The sequence below is a fragment of the Pipistrellus hanaki genome, assembly GCF_964339955.1.
Source record: "Pipistrellus hanaki genome assembly, chromosome: 7".
NCBI lineage: Eukaryota > Metazoa > Chordata > Mammalia > Chiroptera > Vespertilionidae > Pipistrellus > Pipistrellus hanaki.
Window position 1 is genome coordinate 38415757 of NC_140509.1, and position 21737 is coordinate 38437493.

Sequence of the window (21737 nt, forward strand, 5' to 3'; positions counted from 1 at the left end):
ATGTATGAGGTCTGTAGTATCCAAATCTTTGCATCTGATACAGTCTTTATTCAAACATCATTCAGTAGTCTACTTACCAAGTAGGTTAATAACGCCATCATTGTAGCAAGCAAAAAGTTTGATAAGATCTTTGAAAAGAAGCATAAATGCAGCATTTATAACACCATTTGTTAGCTCATTTGGATGCACCTATAAGAAAATGAGAAGTTAATATGTTAAATTATATCATCAATTGACAATTTTTCTCAGAGCATATTAAAGTGTCTCAAATGATTACTAAGAAATTCACATCCCTATTTGACAAATGTTGTGTAATTCTCTTAGTAACCCTACCAATATCAAAAGATGGATCACATTTTTCTTGCTTTGAGTCAATGAAGTTAGTCCTATCAATTACAAGGCATACATATACTCTATTTGATCAGTAATCCATAGATGGATCATATCCATCTTTTGCACATCTGGTCTTTTGTTGCTTTTACATTTTTTATTACATTCTTCCACCTCCTCTATATATGTTCTCTGTGTAAGGGTTCAGGTTCCAGGGCCTGCAGTAACTCAGCGAGGAAGCACAGCGTGGGAAATAGATACCTTATCAGCAACCCCTAAAGCAATTCTTGAGAATCATAGCATTTACTCATCCACCAAATACTCTAACCACCAAAATAAAGAATAATAATTTCTCCTCATTCCCAAATCCTATGGTGTGTGTGTGTGTGTGTGTGTGTGTGTGTGTTTGTTTTTCACCTTTATAACTTTTCTCCTTAGGACAGTATTATCGAAGGGAAGAAAAGCAAAGAAAAATAAATGTTCAAAAAGAGAAAAAGATAAGCAATTCCATAAATACCTAGCTAAGTCCTTACTATAAAAATCTATCAAAAAAAATATATAGTTTGCTGCTTTTACTGAAATGTCACAGAAATTGGGTATTGTGACCAGGATGCAACTGTAAAGTAAATCATATTGTTGTAACATAAATTTTAAATTATTAATATCTGAGGAAAATAGTTTTAAACAACCACCAAAAGAAAGAAAAGCTAACAACGTGAGTTAAGAATTTTACTACATGTTAGAATACTTTATTTTCATGAATTAAATGTTCATTTAATTAAACTTCTTATTTTGAAATAACTATAAATCCATATGCAGTTGTAAAAAACAGAGATTCCCAGGTACCATTCATCCAGTTTCTGGTAACATTACAACACTACAGCATAATACCACAGCTAGGATATTGGTATTGATACAATCACAAATCTTATCCGGATTTCCCCAATTTTATTTGTGTTCCAGTGTGTGTGTACGTTTAGTTCTATATAATCTTACCACAGCCAATACATAGGAATGGTTTCAGAGAACAGCCAGGAAGAAGGACCAGGACAAAACAGAGATAATTATTTGGTGGGTGGTGTCATTTAGATGGTCTGTATAAAGTGGCTTCTAACAGCAGGCGGAGCCAGCTGCCTGCAGGTACATTTTGCACTACATTCTGTCAAAGACAACAGGAAACAGCCATCCTCCTCCAAACCTGGGGTTCCAAGAATGCATCACTCACATTTTCCCAAGACTTAGGAAATAGGTGGTAAACTGCTGGGACGATCTGCACAATCATCTCCATTGCACTAACAGCTTCAACGAAGGGCTTAGCTAAGGTAAATGAGGGAGATCTCAATCTGCTTCCAGCTTTACCTGCAGCCCACCTTCAATGAAAGACAATCCTGACTGTGCGAGAAACACCTGCCAGTGAGATACGTACGTCAAATTCCAGCAGTGCATCGATCTGTCCCTGCAGTATTGGCATACTCTTTAGTAGCTTTTCTGGAACCATTGTTCTCATTACACCATCAGCCCTACAGGTTTTTAAAAAGAGAAAAAGAGAAAACTTCCTTGTACATGAAAAATTCAAGACCAGACGTTGTTCTAAGCTGCTTCCCCCGCTGTTTCCTTGTTAACCAGGTGGAATGCTTTTGAGACATGAAGAGGCTGTAGTTGACCCCGCTCTCTGTACTACTTCCTCTTATCCATTCTTATGCTTCAACCACACAGGCAGCAAAGGAAGAGAGCCATGTGGTCTGCATATTTAGAAGCCAGTTGAATTTCTAAATGGATGCTTTTAAATATTTAACCTAGATAATAGTATTCAAAATATAAGTTTCCTAAATGCCAGTTTGTTTGGTTTCTGAGAAAGAGAGAAAACATGTCATGGAAGTCTTCAAATCCTGTAGGCCTGGGAGTCCAGATGTTAGACTATGAACCATCAGTGGAGAAAATGCATGCCGACAGGCACAGTTTGGCCAAAAAGAGGTAAGTGTTTCACTCGCCACGCAGAATGAAACTGGAGGTGAGTGCCGGAGGTGCCTCACAGCAGGCAATGAACCCTGGACCCACCGCTGATGGAGCCCCTGTGGAGCCCCTGCATCCAGGGATGGTCAAGCAGTGGCAGTCCTGCAATGGGTGAGGAAAATGTGATGTGAACAGGCCAATGATGGCAATTATTTTCAAGGTCTTTCTCACTTCAATGGTAGGAAAAGTATCCCAAAGTGTCCTGATGTGCATAAAAGGGTGCAAAAGTTTCTGAGAAGGTGTGGACTTGTGGTGGAGAGGCCACGACTCATCTGAGAACATCAACAATGATTGCCCAGGGCCATGTTAGCAGGCACAGGAAGGTGCATGGACTAGAATCATCTCTAACATGAAGGGGTTGAAGTAAGAATCTTCATTTTATAAATGTTCACCCACAAGAAACTAACTTATTTTGAATAAGCAAGCTTATTATTGTTCATCACCATGATTTTAAAAGTTTGAAGCTAAGGCTGGGCAAGCTATTAGAAGAATAGATTTAAATTTTTTGTGTGTGGTTCCCTGAAACTAAAATATTAAACCTTCTACAATACCTTGTCATTTCTTCAGGTTAGAAAAATATCACAAGATTTACACAAATTTTTGATTGAACATTTCGGATTAAACTCAAACATCTATTTAGAAGGAAATAAATGTTAATTAAGAATTAAAATGTTTTTGTGTTTCAATGAGGCTTTCTTAATCAAAAATTAGTATTAATAACTAGTTCAATTATGGTGTTTGTGTGTGTGTGTGTGTGTGTGTGTGTGCACGCGTGCGCATGTGTAATACCAGGGCGGTATTACTTCTCAAAAAGAGATCTCCACCATGTACACAGTTCAGTTTAACCTCAATCAAAAGACATCGAAATAAGTATTGTCAACTTCAGTCACTGCTCTTTTAAATATATTTTAAATTCTCTCCATTTAAAATTAAATATATATATATGAATTTTGAATTGATTTTAATAAACAAAATGTTATGCCAGAGCATCATGTCAGATTTTATGCATGATATACAAAACAATGCATATTACAACCTCAAGGCTAACTTCTATAATATTATTGAGTTTCTTTTTCAAGCATTTGTAAACAGGGTCTTCATAATGAAAATTAATTAAAATAAATTAAGCATGCTTTCAAAAACTTTTTCTGCTCAAATAAATAGGAGAAAGAAACAACATACCCTTTCTTCACCCTGGCAAAATCAAATGCCATCTGTCTGTAAGAGAAAGCCTTTTCATTTAAGTATCTACTATAGCGCCTTATGAAGGTAGACATATCATAACCTGGGGAAGGAGCGGAGAAAATAAAATAATTAATAAAATACCTTCAATTGTGCTTTACTTAGTACCAATTTCTTTTAACTCCCCAGTGTAAATAATTCTAGGATGAGGTCAGTAAGTGTATCAGACAAGCCTCATTTAAAACACTACTGCAGTCTATGGCCATACCACCCTGAACGTGCCTGACCTCGTCTAAAATACTACTGCAGGCAAAAGTGCTTTTGCCATGAGACATTCCAAGACTAATCAGTTTAGTTATGCTATCACCCTTGAACAGAATGTCTATTCTGATTTTTCCTTGCAGTTTTGTTCACTGTTTCAAATAATAGCATGTTTTAGACTTAACATGTGCAACTCTCTGAGAACTCTCCACTTGCTCGGTGTCCCTGCCTTAGATGTAATAGCAACCAACAAGTATGATGAATGAACAGATGAATTTGAGTTCTATTCATTTATAAAGAACACTCCTTCAGGACTGTTACCTGTTTTTTAAATTGGGGAAAGTACCTTTCATTTCACTGCTTCTTGCACCATTATAAACAAACAACTGTGCGTCTAGCACAACCACTGTTACTATTTAAGGTAAACACTAGAAAGACAAAAATAAAATTTACATAATTTACATGCTGAGTTATTTTAACAATGAGATATTTAAAAACTAGTATAAACTACCTATATTCAGGGTGTCTCATAATTATTCACTCAAAATGTACATATACTTTGGGTTAAATGTGAAAAGAAAGAAATACCAATTGAGCTATCAAAAAATGTATGTACATCCTATACTTTTCATTTTTTCTTAAACACACAGTTATAATGATTTTGTAATAATAATTTCATTTCAAAAATAAAAATAGACACAATAAACATTAGCAAAAAAAAAGATAAGACATAAATATTCTCACCATGGGATCCACTTTTGTCCAAAAAATTGCTGAGATTGAATAGTGTATTTCTAGAGGCCAAATACTGAATAAATCTCTGAAAAACAAAAATTAGAATCAAACACCAATGTTCTCAAATCATACTTTTAAATAATTTCTGATACTAAAGGGAATTTTTACTTTTACAAATTGTCATTCTTTTCTTTCACTCAGTTATAAATCTTCCTAGTCTCCTGACTTTCTCTGAAGTAGGGAAAGGCCTGAATAATACTGAGTTAGAACTAAATTGTATGATTTTTCATTTCTATATATATTAGAAACACTATAATTTAATAAGATTCAGTATGCATCCTATACAAAGTGGGAAATATTTTCCAAAATTAAACATGTTTAATTTTGGAAATTCTAATATTTTAATTCTAATAATTAATTCTAATATTTTCCAAAATTAAACATGTTTATGAAAGTAAGTTTCACTTAAAGGCAAAAAGGAATAATTCCTATGGAAAAAAATAATTGTTCCTTTTCCCTAACATTTTTGCCCACTAATACATTGACATGGTAAATACATTTAGATATCAGTGATACTGAATACTTAGATATCTCTAATAAAATGTCTAAGCACATTTGCTTTTTGAAAAATAGCAAAATGGAAGATTAAAATTGTGCTCTAGAAGAATGTGAACCAAGATTTCCTCTTCTTTTTCTGCCAATTAGTGAAAACCCGAAGGGCCTTGAGTCATCATCATCCTCTTCCACAAACGCCTCACCCCCCACCAAAAACAGACACGTTGACTCAGTTTACCTCATTTCCATGCACCATGAGATGATGTGTTGTGACTAAAGCTTTAAATACAACCACCCAGCTACTGTTCGTGGCTCGCTCAAAGAGCGTGTCGGCCATCTGAGGAATATTAACGTTGGTCTCATTGGTAGCCTGGATCAAATCTATGAACATAGAGAAGATATCAGTCAATTATATTTGTCATTACACACAAAAATGCATTTCAAATGTTAAACATTTAAACCTGTTCACTAAAATGAATTCAAAGTTGCTTTGAAAATAGTTAATAAAATTTTTAAAAGTTAAACTGTATTATTTTTACACATATATTTATATGTTTTTTCCTTGAGCTTATTTTTTTTTCTATTGAATCCTCTTCTAAATTTTATGTGTTTTCTATGACCAATGTCATTTTTTAAAAGTACAAACTCCAGAAGAGCTAAGCCTCCTATTAATCATCTTTGTTATCCCTCCAAGCATAATTGTCTCAGACATGAGGACACTTACTCTATGCAACATTTGAACTCAATAACACAAATGTATTTTTTGAAACACAAGAGCTAAAAGCATATTTCACTTGGGTTTTAATTTTGATGGATGTTAATAAATACATTTGTCACATAAGTGTCAGAATGAGAGCAAATAGTGAAAGGAAAGAATTTTACTACGCCCATCTAAGCTTTCAAAGAACATCATGCATGCATTAAATTTCTATAATTTGACTCTAGTTTCTAAGGGAGTAAAACTTTATAATAAATCCACTATCCTAAATATTATCAGTATGATTCCAGGTCAATCTCAGGGGAATTTTTTTTTTTTTTTTTTTTTTTTACAGTGGCCAAGAGGCGCTGCCCAGCATTCAGAAAACATGGTGAGTATTGCCAAAAAGCTAGCAGAGGCAACCCAAGATCACAGATTTACAAAAGGAATCTAAGCCACACCGGGGCAATGAGAAATGAAGAGGAAACACCTTAGACTTCTTTTGCACCATTCAGAGAACTGCATGATTCCTGTTTCCTAGGAAATCCCATGCAACCAACACAGAGGCAAACCCATGCTTTTCTTTACTTAAAATCCACACTCAGTAATCATCGAGCTATGTATTTGTTTTATGCACTTCTCTATTTTATCATAAGTACAGTTTCAAAAAGTTGATATTCCATCACTGAAGTAGCTATTAATTTCTTAAAGCGTATCGATAACTGATTTGAGTTTCAAGTGGACCAAGCCAGGCTTATTTTTTTTTTAAATACATATATTTTATTGATTTTTTACAGAGAGGAAGGGAGAGAGATAGAGAGCTAGAAACATTGATGAGAGAGAAACATCAACCAGCTGCCTCCTACACACCCCCCACCAGGGATGTGCCTGCAACCAATGCACATGCCCTTGATCAGAATCAAACCCAGGACCCCCCAGTCTGCAGACCGACGCTCTATCCACTGAGCCAAACCGGTTTCGGCAGCAAGCCAGGCTTATTTCTGACTTTATTTTAAATTCCATTCATAATCCCTGTCCCCTTACTTAAATTCCATTCATCATCCCTGTCCCCTCAACATTTTCCTTTATTGGAATTCTACTCATCCTTCAAGAAATCTTTCCTGGTCCCTTGTAAATGTAGCCCCCTGTGACCTCTCTCTGTTTTAAAACTTGAGGTGCTTTGTTCTTGCTGGGTGTTCAGATTTGATGCGTAATTGTCCCAAGTTCCTGCCATATCAAAGCTCCTGGAAGATGGACACAGTCATGCCAACATCTTGTCTCCTGTACAGCACTTCACAGAACACAATGCACGGTAAACAGCTGCTGAACAAAATGTATAAAAGCTATACTTTAGCTCCAAATATAAATATAAGCAGTTCTTTGAAAAAGAAAAATCACTATGCTCTCACATTGTTTTCTGAGACAATATCATGGGACTAATTGAAATTCTGTTCCAATCATAAATTTTTCTGTTCATTTATTTACTGAACTGGGCTCAGGGAATACAGAAATGCACTGCTGGTCCGAGGAGACAGAAGCATGATCAGATAACAGAGGAGCCCCTCTAAGAGATGAGTAAAGAGAGGCAAAATAATAGAGCAGAAAGAGCCCCGGGCCAGAGCCCTGCTCAGCCCCGGCCTAGGTGTGTAACTCTCGGCAAATTAATATCCCTTTGACTCAGGTCCTCATCTTTTAAATTGGGTTAATAATTACTGCTTTTCGGGGCTATGGCAAGTGGTCTGAAGAAAGTAGGTGCCCAAAATAAATGTTTGTAAATATTGTTACACATACACTGCATTATAAAAATGCAGTGAGATAGTAGAAAAGATCCCATGGGAAGGACCCTAAACTCAGCTATGACCTGCAATAGGAATGAGAAGTACATTTTTAGCAAATTTGCAAAGTGTGGAGCCACAAGAGGTGCTTTATCCTTGGACAAATGTGGGGGGTCTCAGCGCTAGGTGTGGGCAGGTGGTGGGGAGAAACTTAACTAAAGAGTGAGGGAATGACAGGTGAGGGATCTCACACATGACATTAAAGAGTTTGGATTTCACCCTAAGAACTAAGGGGACTCTTGGAAAAGTACCAATAAAATTTCACTTTTCAAGTCAACCACGTTATTCAGCGACTACTAAATACTATCTGAAAGGTAAGCACAGGATGAGGAATGATCATCTTTGCCTGGAGATACTAGAAGACATAAAAGTGGCAAGTTGAAAAGCCCGGTTGAGAGTCAGATGAGGTGAGCTTAAACTAAACTAGTAGTGGAGATAGGGAGAGATAATGAATGGGGAAAGATATTTATGAGGCACCACCAACAGGATTTGCAGGTGAGTAAATGGATATGAAGAGGTGAAGGGAAAAGAAATCCTGAACAAGTTTAGGTTTCTGGTTTGAAGTCCAGTTAATGCTTTTCACTGAAATTGAAAGACAGTTGTTTCAAAGGAGATATGAACTATTAGAGGCCTGGTGCATGAAATTCGTGCACGGGTGTGTGTGTATGGGGGGGGGGGGGGGGAGGTGTCCCTCAGCCTGGCCTGCACCCTCTCCAATCTGGGATCCCTCTCATAACCTGGGACGACTACCTCCTAACTGCTTGCCTGCCTGTGTGCCTGATCACCCCTAACTGCCCTCTTCTGCCTGCCTGATCACCTCCAACTGCCCTCCCCTGCCAGCCTGATTGCCCCCAACTGCCCTTCCCTGCTGGCCTGATCACCTCCAACTGCCCCCTTCTGCTGGCCTGATCGCCTCCAACTATCCTCTCCTGTTGGCCTGATCACCTCCTAACTGCCCTCCTCTGCAGGCCTGATCACCTCCTAACTGCTCTCTCCTGCTGGCTTGATCTTGCCTCTAACTGCCCCTGCCTTGGCCCCTGCCACCGTGGCTTTGTCTGGAAGGAAGTCGGACGTCCGGAAGATATCTGGTTGACCCGGTCTAATTAGCATATTGGTATAGATTTTGGACATGATATATTTGAAATAGCTGCTGGAGATCTAATTTGACCAATGGATTTTAACGTGACAGTATAAATGTTCACTGACATGGTTTCAGATTCAACATTACAATTTAAACTTAAGAAACTAACACTTAAGAGAGTTGTGGTGTAGTATCAAGAATGTCCTGAAAAGGCTATTAAAATGGTTCTCTCTTTTCTAATTGGGTATCAGTGCGTGGCCATATTTTCCTCATATAGTTCAACCAAAACAATATATTCCAACAACCTGTATACCGAAACAGATAGGAGCAACCATCTTCTTGGGAACAGGATGTTAAAGAGTTGTGTAAAGATATAAAGCAAAACGTACCACTCTTCTCACTACAGTCCTTGTTATAGTAAATAATTATTTTTCTCTAAAAGTATTTTTGTGCTAACTTATCAATTGGTTTGTTATTGTTATTTTGAAAAGAAAAATGTTTAAAGACTTCCTGTTTTGATGTCGAATACAGTAATTATCTAAAGGCATGAATCACATAAACAAAAACTTTGAAGTCCTCAATAATTTAAGAGTACAAAAAAGCCCTGCGAACAAACAGCTTGAGAGCTGCTTTTCTGGGTATATGCCTAACAAGGGAATTGCTAGGTTGTAGGGCCTGCACATACTTTACAAAATGCTTTTACACAGTAATTGCACCAAGTATATGCTTGTCAGTAGTTTATATGAGTTTCTACTGCTTTACTTCCCCACCAAGTAAGGGTTTTCATTTAAAGAATTTCAAATAATTCAACAAAACAAAGTATGGACATAAACTTGCAAAAACAAACAAAAACAAAAAACAAAAACAAAAAACAAAAAAAACCACAAAACACCATTGTTGAAAATTTTGAGAATCTAAATGTGAAATATCTCTGTCATATTTGAAATTCTTAGGATTGAAAGTCTTAATTGAATTTTGGGAGAGAGATGAAGTATCTTTTGAGTCGTTTTAAAAATAGCTTTATTGAAGTATAATTGACATACAAAAACACATATTTAAAAACAGCACATATTTAAAATATACTATCTGGTAAGTTTTTACAAACATATGCACCATAAAACTATCAGCAAAATCTAGACACTGAACATACCCATCACCTCCTAAAGGTTTCCTCTAGCCTTTTTATAATTCCTCCTTCCTGCCCCTCCCCATCTCCATCCCTGTATCCCTTAATAATCAGCAATCTGCTGTCAGCCATTTTTTATTAGTTTTTGTTTTCTAAATTTTCTATAAAGCGAATCATATTTTGGGGTACGGGGATAAGTCTAGCTTCTTTTTTTCTTTTTAAATATATTTTATTGATTTTTCACAGAGAGGAATGGAGAGAGATACAGAGTTAGAAACATCGATGAGTCATCGATCAGAAAGAGAATTCACCAAACCAGGTAACAATGCATTACAGCTCAGGAAGGACTTGGTGTTTCATTGAAATGCAATGGGAAGTTGTCTGAGAGTTCTGATCAGGGAAAGGATGTAACCCAACTTATACTCTGAAGAATTGCTATCCTGGCTATATGGAGCATGAACTGGGTGGGGGGAGTGAAGTGAGGGGGATAAAGGTACCTCTGTTGTCTGAAACATCTACAAAGATGTCCTCAGAGTTATGCCAACATTTAAGCATCATGGCAAACTATACCTTCAAAGTGCTCTAAACATGGCCAGTTTGAGATGCAGGCAACAGCAGCTTTTCAAAATGAACACTATAAACTACCACGATGCTTCCTGGATGCAGATGCTTCCTGGATGCAGCGCCACGACTCACAGAGCTTCATGAAGCCAGCACAGGTGCCCAGCCACCTGCCTGCACTACTGGGCCCAAGGCGTGTCCCACCATTGCTTGGGATGAGGAGGGAGAGAGCAAGGACACCGTCTATGTGCCAAACATTGCATCCCCAGTTAACTGCAGGGTGGTAGAAAATTATTAGGACAAAAGTTACAGGTTTACTTTTAGGATCCATACACAGCTGGTCCTTGGCATCGACAATGTCACTGGTAGGCACATCACTGCATTTCTTTAGCATAGTGTCTTCATTCATGAGATAATCACATCTGTCCACGGGCCATGACGCTGCATTGCTCTTATAGTTTATCCTTTTCCGATAGTTTTCTTAACAATTAAAATGGGGTTCTCAAAAGGACTCTGTGCTTTAAGGAACAGATGTGAGCAGAACCGGGTGTGTGGGGGGTGGCGGAGGGATTGAGCAAGAAAGAAAAACATAAGGACACAGAAAACAGTGTGGTGGTTGCTGGGGGAGGAGGGGAGATACGAGAGGGTATAGGAGGAATATGTGGTGATGGAAAGAGACTTGACTTGGGGTGGTGAACACACAACACAGTGTACAGATAATGTATTGTAGAATTGTGCACCTGAAACCTATATAATTTTGTTGGCCAGTGTTACCCCAATAAACTAAAAAATATATTAAAAATGTAGAGTACTGGGGAGGTAGACGACATTTGTAAGAAGCAGAAGATTGTGGTGTTCTGTGCAATCCACAAAGAATCTCAAGCCAGTCCTCTCAGCTGGCAGGAACCTCTGGGAGGGCGGCCTTTGCTGACTTCATTGCCAAGGAGACTGTAGAAGATACTGCAGCCTGGGTTTCTGATTTCCTGCTGTTGCCACACAATGACCAATGGCCTATGTCTAGTCTGCAAGTGTCAGGTAAAGTCACTCATGTCTGGTCTCCATGATGGCCTTAAGTTTTTTGTTTTTTGTTTTTTGTGTGTGTGTGTGTGTGTGTGTGTGTTTTGACAAAGCCTTGGACTGAAAATACGTTTAAGAAATTTAAATTTAAATGATCTCAAACAGTATTTTTCAAGTCCCTGGAAAAGAACTTGCCATGTTAGGAAGTGTGCCATATCCCCACACTGATCAACAGTGCATGTCTTTTGAAATATCTAACCTAAGATCCTCAGGCTCTACACCAGGGCCCTCACTGCCTACTCCCCTCAGAAAAGAACAGCCATTTCACCTTCAGCTCACTCTTCATACCCAATTCCTCCTTCGGGAGTGCTCTGGAACCAGGAAGAGAAGCACTGCTTCACAGTCAGGACTCAAGCAGCAGGAGCAAGGCAGCAGTGTTCTGTTCCAACCAAGCCCCTTTCCACATATGTGAAGCTTACGCTTCCTAAAAATAAACCAAATCCCTAAGTGGCAACTTCCGTAGCAGAATTCAGGACTCTTCTCCTTTGCTGTTTCCAAGCCTCATCTCTAGGATGTCTCCCAAAGGTAGTCCAGGGCTGGATCTGATCTGCCTTCTACTCCTGCACTTCCGCTGGGCAGGAATCCTTGGCAAAACCAGCACCAGTCCATCTCCTTGGCCTTACCCAAGTCTTCTTGTATTTATACTTCAGAACTTCCTACAGAACTTACTAGAAGGAAATACCCAAAAGACCCAAGTTCATTTTCTTTCTGGAATACCCAGGAGCACATCTTTAGTTCATAATATTCTATATACCCATCTGTCTGCCTATCTATTTATCCATCCATCCATCCACACACATGCACCATATATACTATACACACACACATACACTTACCATATACTATTGTAGTACACTATATATAAAAACACACACATATAATCCTTACCTAGTAAAAGAGATAAAAAGAATTAAGTGAAATGAAAAGATTTTATAAACCTCTTTCCTTCATATATATCCTTAATTCTTAAAAAAATAAAACAAAGAACTGAAAATGTTTTAGAGACATTGAAGAGAAGCTTATGAGACTCAGTTTATTGATGAATACTTAGTAAGTACAGGGGGAAAATGAAGAATGGTGAGAAATTCAGATATTACAGGTAGAAGCAGAGAGGTAAATCAGAAAGTCAACCCCAGAGACCCCAGACCCCCTCCCTAATCTCTTCTTTTTCCCCCAAAACCCTGCCCAGCTTCGAACCTCCACCAGCCTACCCCACACTACACTCTCCTATCCAGCAGGTGGAAAAAAGAATCATGTTCCCAGTTCCACTAGAGTGCAGGGGGTCAGGAAGAAAAGCTCCTCCTGATGTTTCAGAATGGAACTCATTCAGACTTTAACAACATTATAATGATTAGTAGTTCAGTCATATGCTCCAGGTACATTATGGTTACTACAGACTCCGGGGAGTTAGCTGGAGAATTTAAATACTTGTTAGACTATTTTAGAGAAAAATGAATTTTAAGATTTATAAAGCTTCAGTGTTCAGCCCTGGCCAGAGTGATGAGTGATGTCTGGTGTGCACCAAAAGGTCCCTGGTTCGTTTCCTGGTCAGGGCACATGCACAGGTTGTGGGTTTGATCCCCAGTTGGGGAGGCAACCAATTGATGCATTTTCATTTTCACCAAGAGGAGTCACTGTTCCCAAGGTTTCTCCCTTTCCAGGTGCTGTGGGATAACCCACAGCCTCATAGCTTTTCTAAGACCCTGCAGTCTAAAGAAAGAGATGTCTATTTCCTATGTCTGTCTTCACCTCTTTTCTCTCACTTATTTAAATTTCCAAGATAAAGAAAAACAATGAATCTTGGTATATACAAAAGTCTACAAAAGAGTCATATAATATCACAAAGATTACTAGCCATCTCAGAAAGAAAAAGAATCTCTAGGAATCTCTACAAAATGACAATCACCCCCACCACACTACCGAATCTGCTCTGGAGTCAGTAGTGACTGCTAAATTGCCCAAGAACAATCGACACTCTCTAGTTCTCATCCCTGGAATGCTTTGTCCCTTTATTTTAGCTGCCTGATTCCAGCCATATCCTAGAGTCCACTGATTTTTTTTTCTTATACCTTTCACTTGGGTTCTTTGCTATACCAGACCTGCAAAACTAGATGAAGCCTCTCAGGTGTAAGTTGTCTACTTAATTAAGCACTATTTTTACTATAGTAAGTATCCCTTGGAATAAGTTGGTCATATTTATATGACCCATAATAAAAGTTACCATTTAGTTGTTTAAGAGGTATTTGAGAATAAGTGGTAGCATGTAATGAGTTCATCAGAGTTTAAATATTAAAGAGTTTCTTTTGTTCAAAGCATGGACAAAGCTTTGCGCTTTAAACTGTGACTAATAGGTCTTTGGTAACTAATTCAACAAATAAATTACTTAAATTTAGGACCCAGGCCATTATATAGAGATAAAACCGCTGACATATTTTACTTTTATATTACCCAGTGCGTTATTAGTCTAGTTGAATTTTGAGTGTAATATATTAGAGCCTAAATATCCTTTAGGACAATGGCCACATCCATTATGATTAATAGATTGGTTCAATGGCTGACACTACATTTACCAATTCCAATTTCAATTAGTAGAGCTTCATCACACTTTCTTTAGTGCTGTTTTACATGGGGGTAAGGCTAAGGAAGGATGAGATGAAAGCCAATTTCTATAGAGCTTATTAGAAATAACTAGAGCCATTCTTGCCAATGGGTTGAAAACTGCAACGATTTGCTAATTAACATCATGTCCTTTTGTGTTGGGCACGAAAGTCCATTTGGGCGTTTTTAGTGCCTTGTTTTAAGAATATGTTATGTTCACTAGGTTTTGCATTTCTTGGATAACAGTTTTTATATGAACTCTTAAGTTTTTGATAAAGGTCAAGTGTATCAAGTTTTGGTACTGAAGAATGGACATGACACTTGATTTAACGTGATTGGTTCGACCGCAGTTAGCCTGGTACTCTCACGGCTCACTGAAGCTAGCTGTTAACGCCACAGCTTGCTGAGCTTATGCTGGGTTTGATGAGCTAGCTTAGTAACACTAGCAGAGTGAGGGGTTCTGGGGGATTTGAGGTAAAATGAACATGAACTTTAAATGACCATATTTATCATATGGATTTAGTTGTTCTTACCTAATACCATGATATTAAAAAACATAGTTTAAAAAAAATAACAGAAAATTATTCCATGCCCTTCAGGAAATAATATCCTAAAGAAGACATATGCTTGTGATGTTCACCTGACATTCAGCTAAACTGTAACTGTGGTTAGAATATCTAAACCACACCTAGATCATAATGCACCAAAGAACCTAAATACAATTAATAATATGATTGGTAATATTTTCTTTCTATAAGTATTTCTTTTTCTCCTATATTACCTAAGTCCGTCTTAGGCTGAGACCATTTCTTACCCATGCAGATACTGAGGAAAGGGCATTCGAGGCAGAGGGAACCGTTGGTGCACAGGTGGTTGCTTGCCTGACTTGCCCAGAAACAGTAAGAGGCTAGTGTATCTGAAGCCCAGTGAGGTGGGCCAGACAGAGGCCAGACCATGTAAGGCCTTGAAAACCATTATTAGGCCTTTAGCTTTTTGAGTGAGTGATATGGAGTCTTTAAGCATAACAGTACCATGATTGGCATTATATTTACAAGGATCATTCTAGCTGCCATGTTGAAAATGCACTGTGGGGGTGGGGGAAGGACCTGAGCAGAATTGGCAATTGCAGTCATCCTGGTAAGGAATGATGTTGGCTGGGAATGAATGGTGTAGGGGAGGTGGGAAGTGGTGGCAAATCTCATCATTGATGTTTCTCTCTCTCTTCTTTCCTCTCTGAAATCAATAAAAATATATTAAACAACAACTCTGCATTGGCTCCTTGCTGCTTTATAAAATAAAATTACAGCCCACCTGTATGATTTTTTTGTCTTATCCATTCTTTCTTTTTCTTTTTTTAAAATATATTTTGATTTTTTACAGAGAGGAAGAGAGTTAGAAACATAGATGAGAGAGAATCATTGATCAGCTGCCTCTTGCACCCCCCCCACTGGGGATGTGCCCGCAACCAAGGTACATGCCCTTGACCAGAATCGAACCCGGGACCTTTCAGTCCACAGGCCGACGCTCTATCCACTGAGCCAAACCGGTTTCGGCCACCTGCATGATTTTTAAGGACACAGCCCACCCTACCTCTCTTTTCTATTCCCTACACACTATGTCATGCACATGATGCTTCTTTGTCAGGAAAATTCCTATGTCTCCCCATATCCAACCAAAAATCTCCACTTCAGAAAAGCCTCTCCTGACTCCTCTCAGGCAAAATTGACCATTTCCGCAATACGCCACGCGTACCTTCACTGTATCGCTTATAATGGAGTAGTATTATTGGCCTGTTTACATGTCTGTCCTATGAGGCTCTCCATCTAGGCTCCTGTGTCTTATCTCTATTTTCTCATAGAATCTCCTGAGGCTGTGGGTTCATGGAAGACCCTCTGCTTAACTTAGCCCCTGAAGAAATCAAGTGTTTCTCTGAGTTAGCAAAGGTGCCTCTTCTTCAAGACCTTTCAGCACCAGATGTTGCCACTCATTGTGGCTCAGGGCAGAGCTTAGAACACCCTCTTCCATCCCATCTACACCATTAGGGACTACTAAACCATCTAGGACCACCCAGAGAAAGGGCAGCTGGGGGTAGGCCAAAACAGCCTGATGGCAGAGGGGCTATCATGGTCACTACACTGTCTGCCATCCCTTTACTTTCATTTATATTGAGGTCTTTAAAACAAGCCTATGAAACTACATGACACAGCTTTCAAATAATCTATAATAATAAAAGCGTAATATGCTAATTAGACTGGACATCCTTCTGAACGTCCTTCTGGATAAAGCTGGAGCTAAGGGAAGCCCAGGTCCCAGGTGCCAGAGGGAAGCTGGTGCCAGCAGCCGGGGAAAGGAAGGCCTACTCTTGCACAAATTTCGTACATCGGACCTCTAGTCCTCCAATAAAAACCTTGAAATTAAAATTTCTGTTTTGGCACTCATACCAAATTATCAAACCATAAGAGCTAGAAAGTCAACACCTAGCAGGATAGTTCCTGGTCCTCAGTAAACATTTGTTGAATAAAGCAAAAATAAAGAATCTCAATACGTTTTTCTCATCCAGAGAATGGTAAAAAATTATAATTAGTAGAAAATATAAATACAAAACAAGTGCTAACAATGGAAACTTCCAAATACTTTGGGGATAAATCTTTAAATCTGGTAAAAAAAAAAAAAAAAAAAAATTAACTCATTTCAGTATGATGGTGTTCCTTTCACTCTGTAATCTAAGTATAAAGGCCAAGAAAGAAGATAGTGAAGAAAAGAATTTGTATGAAATATGTATAACCCATAGACACAATGAAGGCCTGGGATGGGGTGAGTGGGGGTTAGAAGGGGTCAATGGGGAGAAAGGTGACATTTGTGATATTTTCAACAATAAAGATAACTTTAAAAAAAGAAAAAAATGAGGTCTGAAATTTAGAAAACAATAAAAAAAATCATCTTTGACATCATTTCTCAAAAAATATGGAAGAAAAAAAAAAGCACATTTTTAATTTTCTATTAAGCCATGTCAAATACTGGTTTCCAAATCTACCATTTCTTCAGGTCAGTTAACTCATCTTTCAGTATTTTCTATTTTACACATTCTATTTTGACATTTAATTCTCCACATTTTCTTCAGGTTATAAATTTTGTCTTATGTGGTTTGTTATAATATTCTTCATTTTCCCCTTTTACTTCCTTTCTCATCATCTACCTTATTTTCATTTTATATTTTAAAAGTTTTTATTAATTATAATAACTTTCTTCTACTCTACCTTATTGCTACACAACTACATTTTTCTTTGTATTTATGATTAGTATAAAAAATACTCTCAGGTAGGTAAGTTTTCTTGAACATAAGGATAAAAGGGAGCATCATACATATACTACGGGTTTTCCAAATGATTATGGACACAGAACATGAATTTAATTTAAATATTTTAAATCTGCCTTCAGATCTCACCCTGTGTTCAATTCCTAGAAACAATCATATGGTGAGTAAAACTGACATTATTTACAGATGACATGATACTGTACATATAGAGAACCCTAAAGATTCCACCAAAAAAAGATAAATAAATTCAGTAAAATATCAGGATACAAAATAAATATCCAGAAATCAGTTCCATTTTTATACACCAAAAAATGCACTATCAGAAAGGGAAACAAAACAAAGCCATCCCATTCACAAATGCTTCAAAAGGAATAAAATACCTAGGAATAAATTTAACCAAGGATGTAACAATTAAATGGTGTTGTAATGGGTTTTGTTTGGTTTATTGCTACTTGAGAATGACACTAGAGACACAGACAACATGATGCAAAGGAATAAAGAATTCTTGCAGTTAGAACCCTTGATAAAATCCTAACTCCTCCCCTTATTGGCTGTGGGACCTTTTTTTAAAAAATATATTTTATTAATTTTTTACAGAGAGGAAGAGAGAGGGATAGAGAGTTAAAAACATCAATGAGAGAGAATCATCGATCAGCTGCTTTCTGCACACCCCCTACTGGGGATGTGCCCGCAACCAAGGTACATGCCCTAGACTGGAATCGAACCGGGGACCTTTAAGTCCACAGCTGGACGCTCTGTCCACTGAGCAAACTGGTCCCGGAGGCTGTGGGACCTTTGATCTCTAACTTCTTTGGGCCTCATTTTCCTCCCCTCTATAAAGTAGAAATAAGAGTTATTTGCCTCAAATGGGGTTTATGAGGATAATAGCAATTGATTTCTTGATTTTAATTCCCTTAAATCTTAATGGAAAGACAAACTACTAATGCATTATTCATCAAACAAGTGAATTAAGAATTATCTTACATTTAAAAAAAAAAAGCCATATCCATGTACTTGTACCTGAGTAGCAATTCAAAGAGAATCTTTTGGTACTAAAATTCAAATGTGCTTTGCATAACTTATATTTTAAGGCAATCGATTAATACCAAACCTGATGTGTTGAGAAAGTTTTAAGTTTTAAATGCAAAAACTTGAAACATCCTTTTTCTGCCTCACAATAGCTGTAATTGTCTCTGTTAAAGGCAAAATAGAGTCAACCTTTTGCTATTATCAGAACAGGGAAGAAAAACTTCCCATGGCCTAACCAAACACATCTCTGAATTACTAGCTTTTAAAGACAAGGTCAACGTCACTGGCAAGTGAAACCTGGGCTTGGAACCATCCAAGATGAATGCCAATTCTGGAAGTCTAGGTAAAATCAGAGAGCAGTTTGCCTTAGTATCCGGTATGAATAAATTGCCTAGACAAGTGATGGCAAATCTGTTTCATCTTAAGCATCACCTATGATTGACAATAGAAATCCAAAACAGTGTATATGGATGCACTTGGAGACCAAATCAAAGCTCTGAAGAAAAGAGTGCCAGGGTCAATCTGCAATGTCTGCCAAGGATTGAGGAATATACAGTGAGTCTACTGGCCAGATAGTCATCCATTTCCAGAATCCCCCAGCATTGCTGAAAGAAAACTTAACAGCAGCTAGCTTATTGCTAGATAATAACGACCACATTCTTACAGTAGTGAAATCTCTGGCAGTCCGAGTGGCATAAAGTAAGTGTTTTTAAGGTAGAAGTGACAAGCTGTAATCCAATTTCTTTTTCCTTGGACAGAGTGAGGTCAATGGTGTTTGTTCACATCCCATTTCCTTCCCCTTCTGGACTCACAGCTAGACCTACATTTTGGCGAGGCCACTGAGCTCTTGCTAATGGAATACAGGTGAAATGTGGTGCAGGCCTGGACCTTACTCCCCTTTCTGTCTGCCTTCCTCTGTTAGATGGATGCACAGAATCCGTGGAGGACTCTGAAACCTGAGGGGATGGAGTCCCTAGATTAGGGGTGTCGAACTCAATCAGAGAAGGGGCCAAAATCTAAAATCCAGCCTAAATCGCGGGCCGAATGGTTTACTGAACAGTCATAAACTGACAATGTCATAAACTGACAGCAGAGTGCAGTGATGACAGCGCGGTGCGGGCCACATTGCAAGGCCTGGCGGGCTGGATTTGGCCCGCGGGCCTTGTGTTTGACACATGTGCCCTAGATGGAACATGCTGCCCACAGAAGTCTGTGATGTGAGAAAAAAAATAAAATCGTGTCGGGCCACTATCTCTTGGAATTTCCAATTAAGGAATTCTGGTTGAGAGTGACAACTATGGTATCACTAGAGGCCCAGTGCACAAATTCGTGCACAGGTGGGGTCCAGCTTGGGGGAGGGGCTGCAGGCAGTTGGCTGGCTGTTCCTGCCCCTGTTAGGAGTTGCGGGGGTGGGGTGGGGGGCTGGTTGAGGGGGATCCATGTGCTATTGGCCAGCCACCCCAACTCCTGGTCAAACTCCTGTTCAACTCCTGGTGGAACTCAGAGTTGAGGGGACAATTTGCATATTAGCCTTTTATTATATAGGATGCCACATACTCACACAGGCAAACCATGCCCTGAGCAAAGCAAATCAGAATTCTTCCCTCTGATTTTGTAAAACTCCAGCAGTTGGAGAGAGTCCCTTTCTCTGGGTGAGGCTGTGGTGATGTGACCCTGGGAGCTTCAGCCCACCATGCTTCCAGACACACTGAGAAAGAGCTTGAGAACGAAGCAGATGCTCCACTATTGTGTGAAGTGGAGGCAAGAGAAACAGGAGGTGGAGAGGGATCCTGAACAAGGACCAGAGAGGCCCAGCTTCCTCCCTGCCTTTCCCTCAGATTAGTGACAAGGGCTAAAGTGATCCTCTCTGTGCTCAAACTAGTTTGACCTATATTCCTGTAAACTCCCTCCCCCCAATCAAAGTGGTCATAATTAATTTGGATATTTAAGGTATACAAGGTGGAAAGTAAAAATCCTTCAACCCTCAGACAATATTTTGATATATATTCTACTAAACTATATAGTATAGGCATATACATACTTTAAAAAAATGAAAACCAGATCATATATCATCAGTTGTCTTCCCATGTCAAATATACTTTAAGAATCTCATTTTTTCAAGGTTGCCCACTATTATATTGTTTGGATACACCATCACTTTTAAGTATTTAGGTGTATTCAATTTTGTGTTCCTATAATACATTGCTGCAACAGGCACCCCTGAATGCATGTTTTTTGTTTTTCTATTTTTCCTTTCATTTATCTGAGATAAATTTGCAGCAGTCAAATTGCTGGGTCAAAGGACTTTCAAAAGTTTTGATTAAGACTGCCAATATGCACCCCCAAATGACTCCCAATTTGTGCTCTTATTTTTCCATCTGAACAAGTAGTGCTGAACTCAATTAAAGAAGCACTTCTGTCTGAGTCCACAGCACATTAGGGAAATTATTAGAACAATCCCTCAGAAGAACCAAAGTCAAATCTCCATCCTACTAAGATATGTTTATAGAACACTCTTGACAGAGTAATGCTACTATAGCACACAGTTATTCACAAAACGCAATACAGTACAACTAAAAACAAAGTGGCTTGTTTGAAACCATGATGAGAATTCTTGTGGGGGAAAAGGAACAAGTAGAGAACCACCAGCGAGGAGGAGATGCTGGTGTTAAATAGTCAGTTCAGCCTGTTCATTAGCACAGACTCAAATCAGCCCTCCATGGAACCTCCCATGGCTAAGGTCATGCTCATTCAAAGGTACACGAAACCAGAATGTGAAGTGTTAAAGTACTTAAGGAAGACGCCAGAAAAACTTGAATGCACTGCAATCCTGTTGGGTCAGGGAGACAAATATAACAAAATTTCATTAATCCTGAGCCTAACAGAATTATTTACCTAGATGATGGATGGTTTGTAAGCTGTACAATTTGACATTAATCAAGTAGATGGTGAGATTATAGGAATTTTTAAGAAATTTTACTTTAGCTCTAAAGGAAGAATCAATAGCATGTCTTGTGACATGGTTTTAATATTTATCTTGAGGAAAAGAATTACAGTGCACAGTGATGTGAAAACAATTGGCTTTGCAAAGAATAAGAGAAAGGTAAAGTTCTTCACTTGGATATTTACTTAACCTAAACTTTAATAACTTTTAGTTTTTTCGTTGGTGTTTCAGACTAAAAGCAAATCCAGTGAAGTGTGGGAAGAACATATTTAGATATACTTAATGTATATGGTGATTTTGGGGGGTTATTTTTTTGTTTTGTTTTGGATTTTTAATAGTTAAGCCTAATTTATAAAGTTCTATAATTTCAGTGATGGATAGTTAACAAGTGTTATAA

The 21737-nt window shown here is 38.3% G+C and overlaps 1 protein-coding gene across 13 annotated transcripts in view; it reads right to left on the reverse strand.

The window, feature by feature from the left end:
- SNAP91 (synaptosome associated protein 91) overlaps positions 1–21737 on the reverse strand; it is a 117462-nt gene that overhangs the window by 80621 nt on the left and 15104 nt on the right. For all 13 annotated transcript variants that reach the window (XM_084890617.1, XM_084890620.1, XM_084890621.1 and 10 more), the window contains 5 exons: positions 5315–5457; positions 4531–4606; positions 3526–3628; positions 1757–1850; positions 78–189 (listed from right to left, as the gene is read on the reverse strand). In XM_084890617.1, the coding sequence (XP_084746743.1) occupies positions 78–189; positions 1757–1850; positions 3526–3628; positions 4531–4606; positions 5315–5457 (528 nt within the window). The remainder of the gene's footprint in view (positions 1–77; positions 190–1756; positions 1851–3525; positions 3629–4530; positions 4607–5314; positions 5458–21737) is intronic.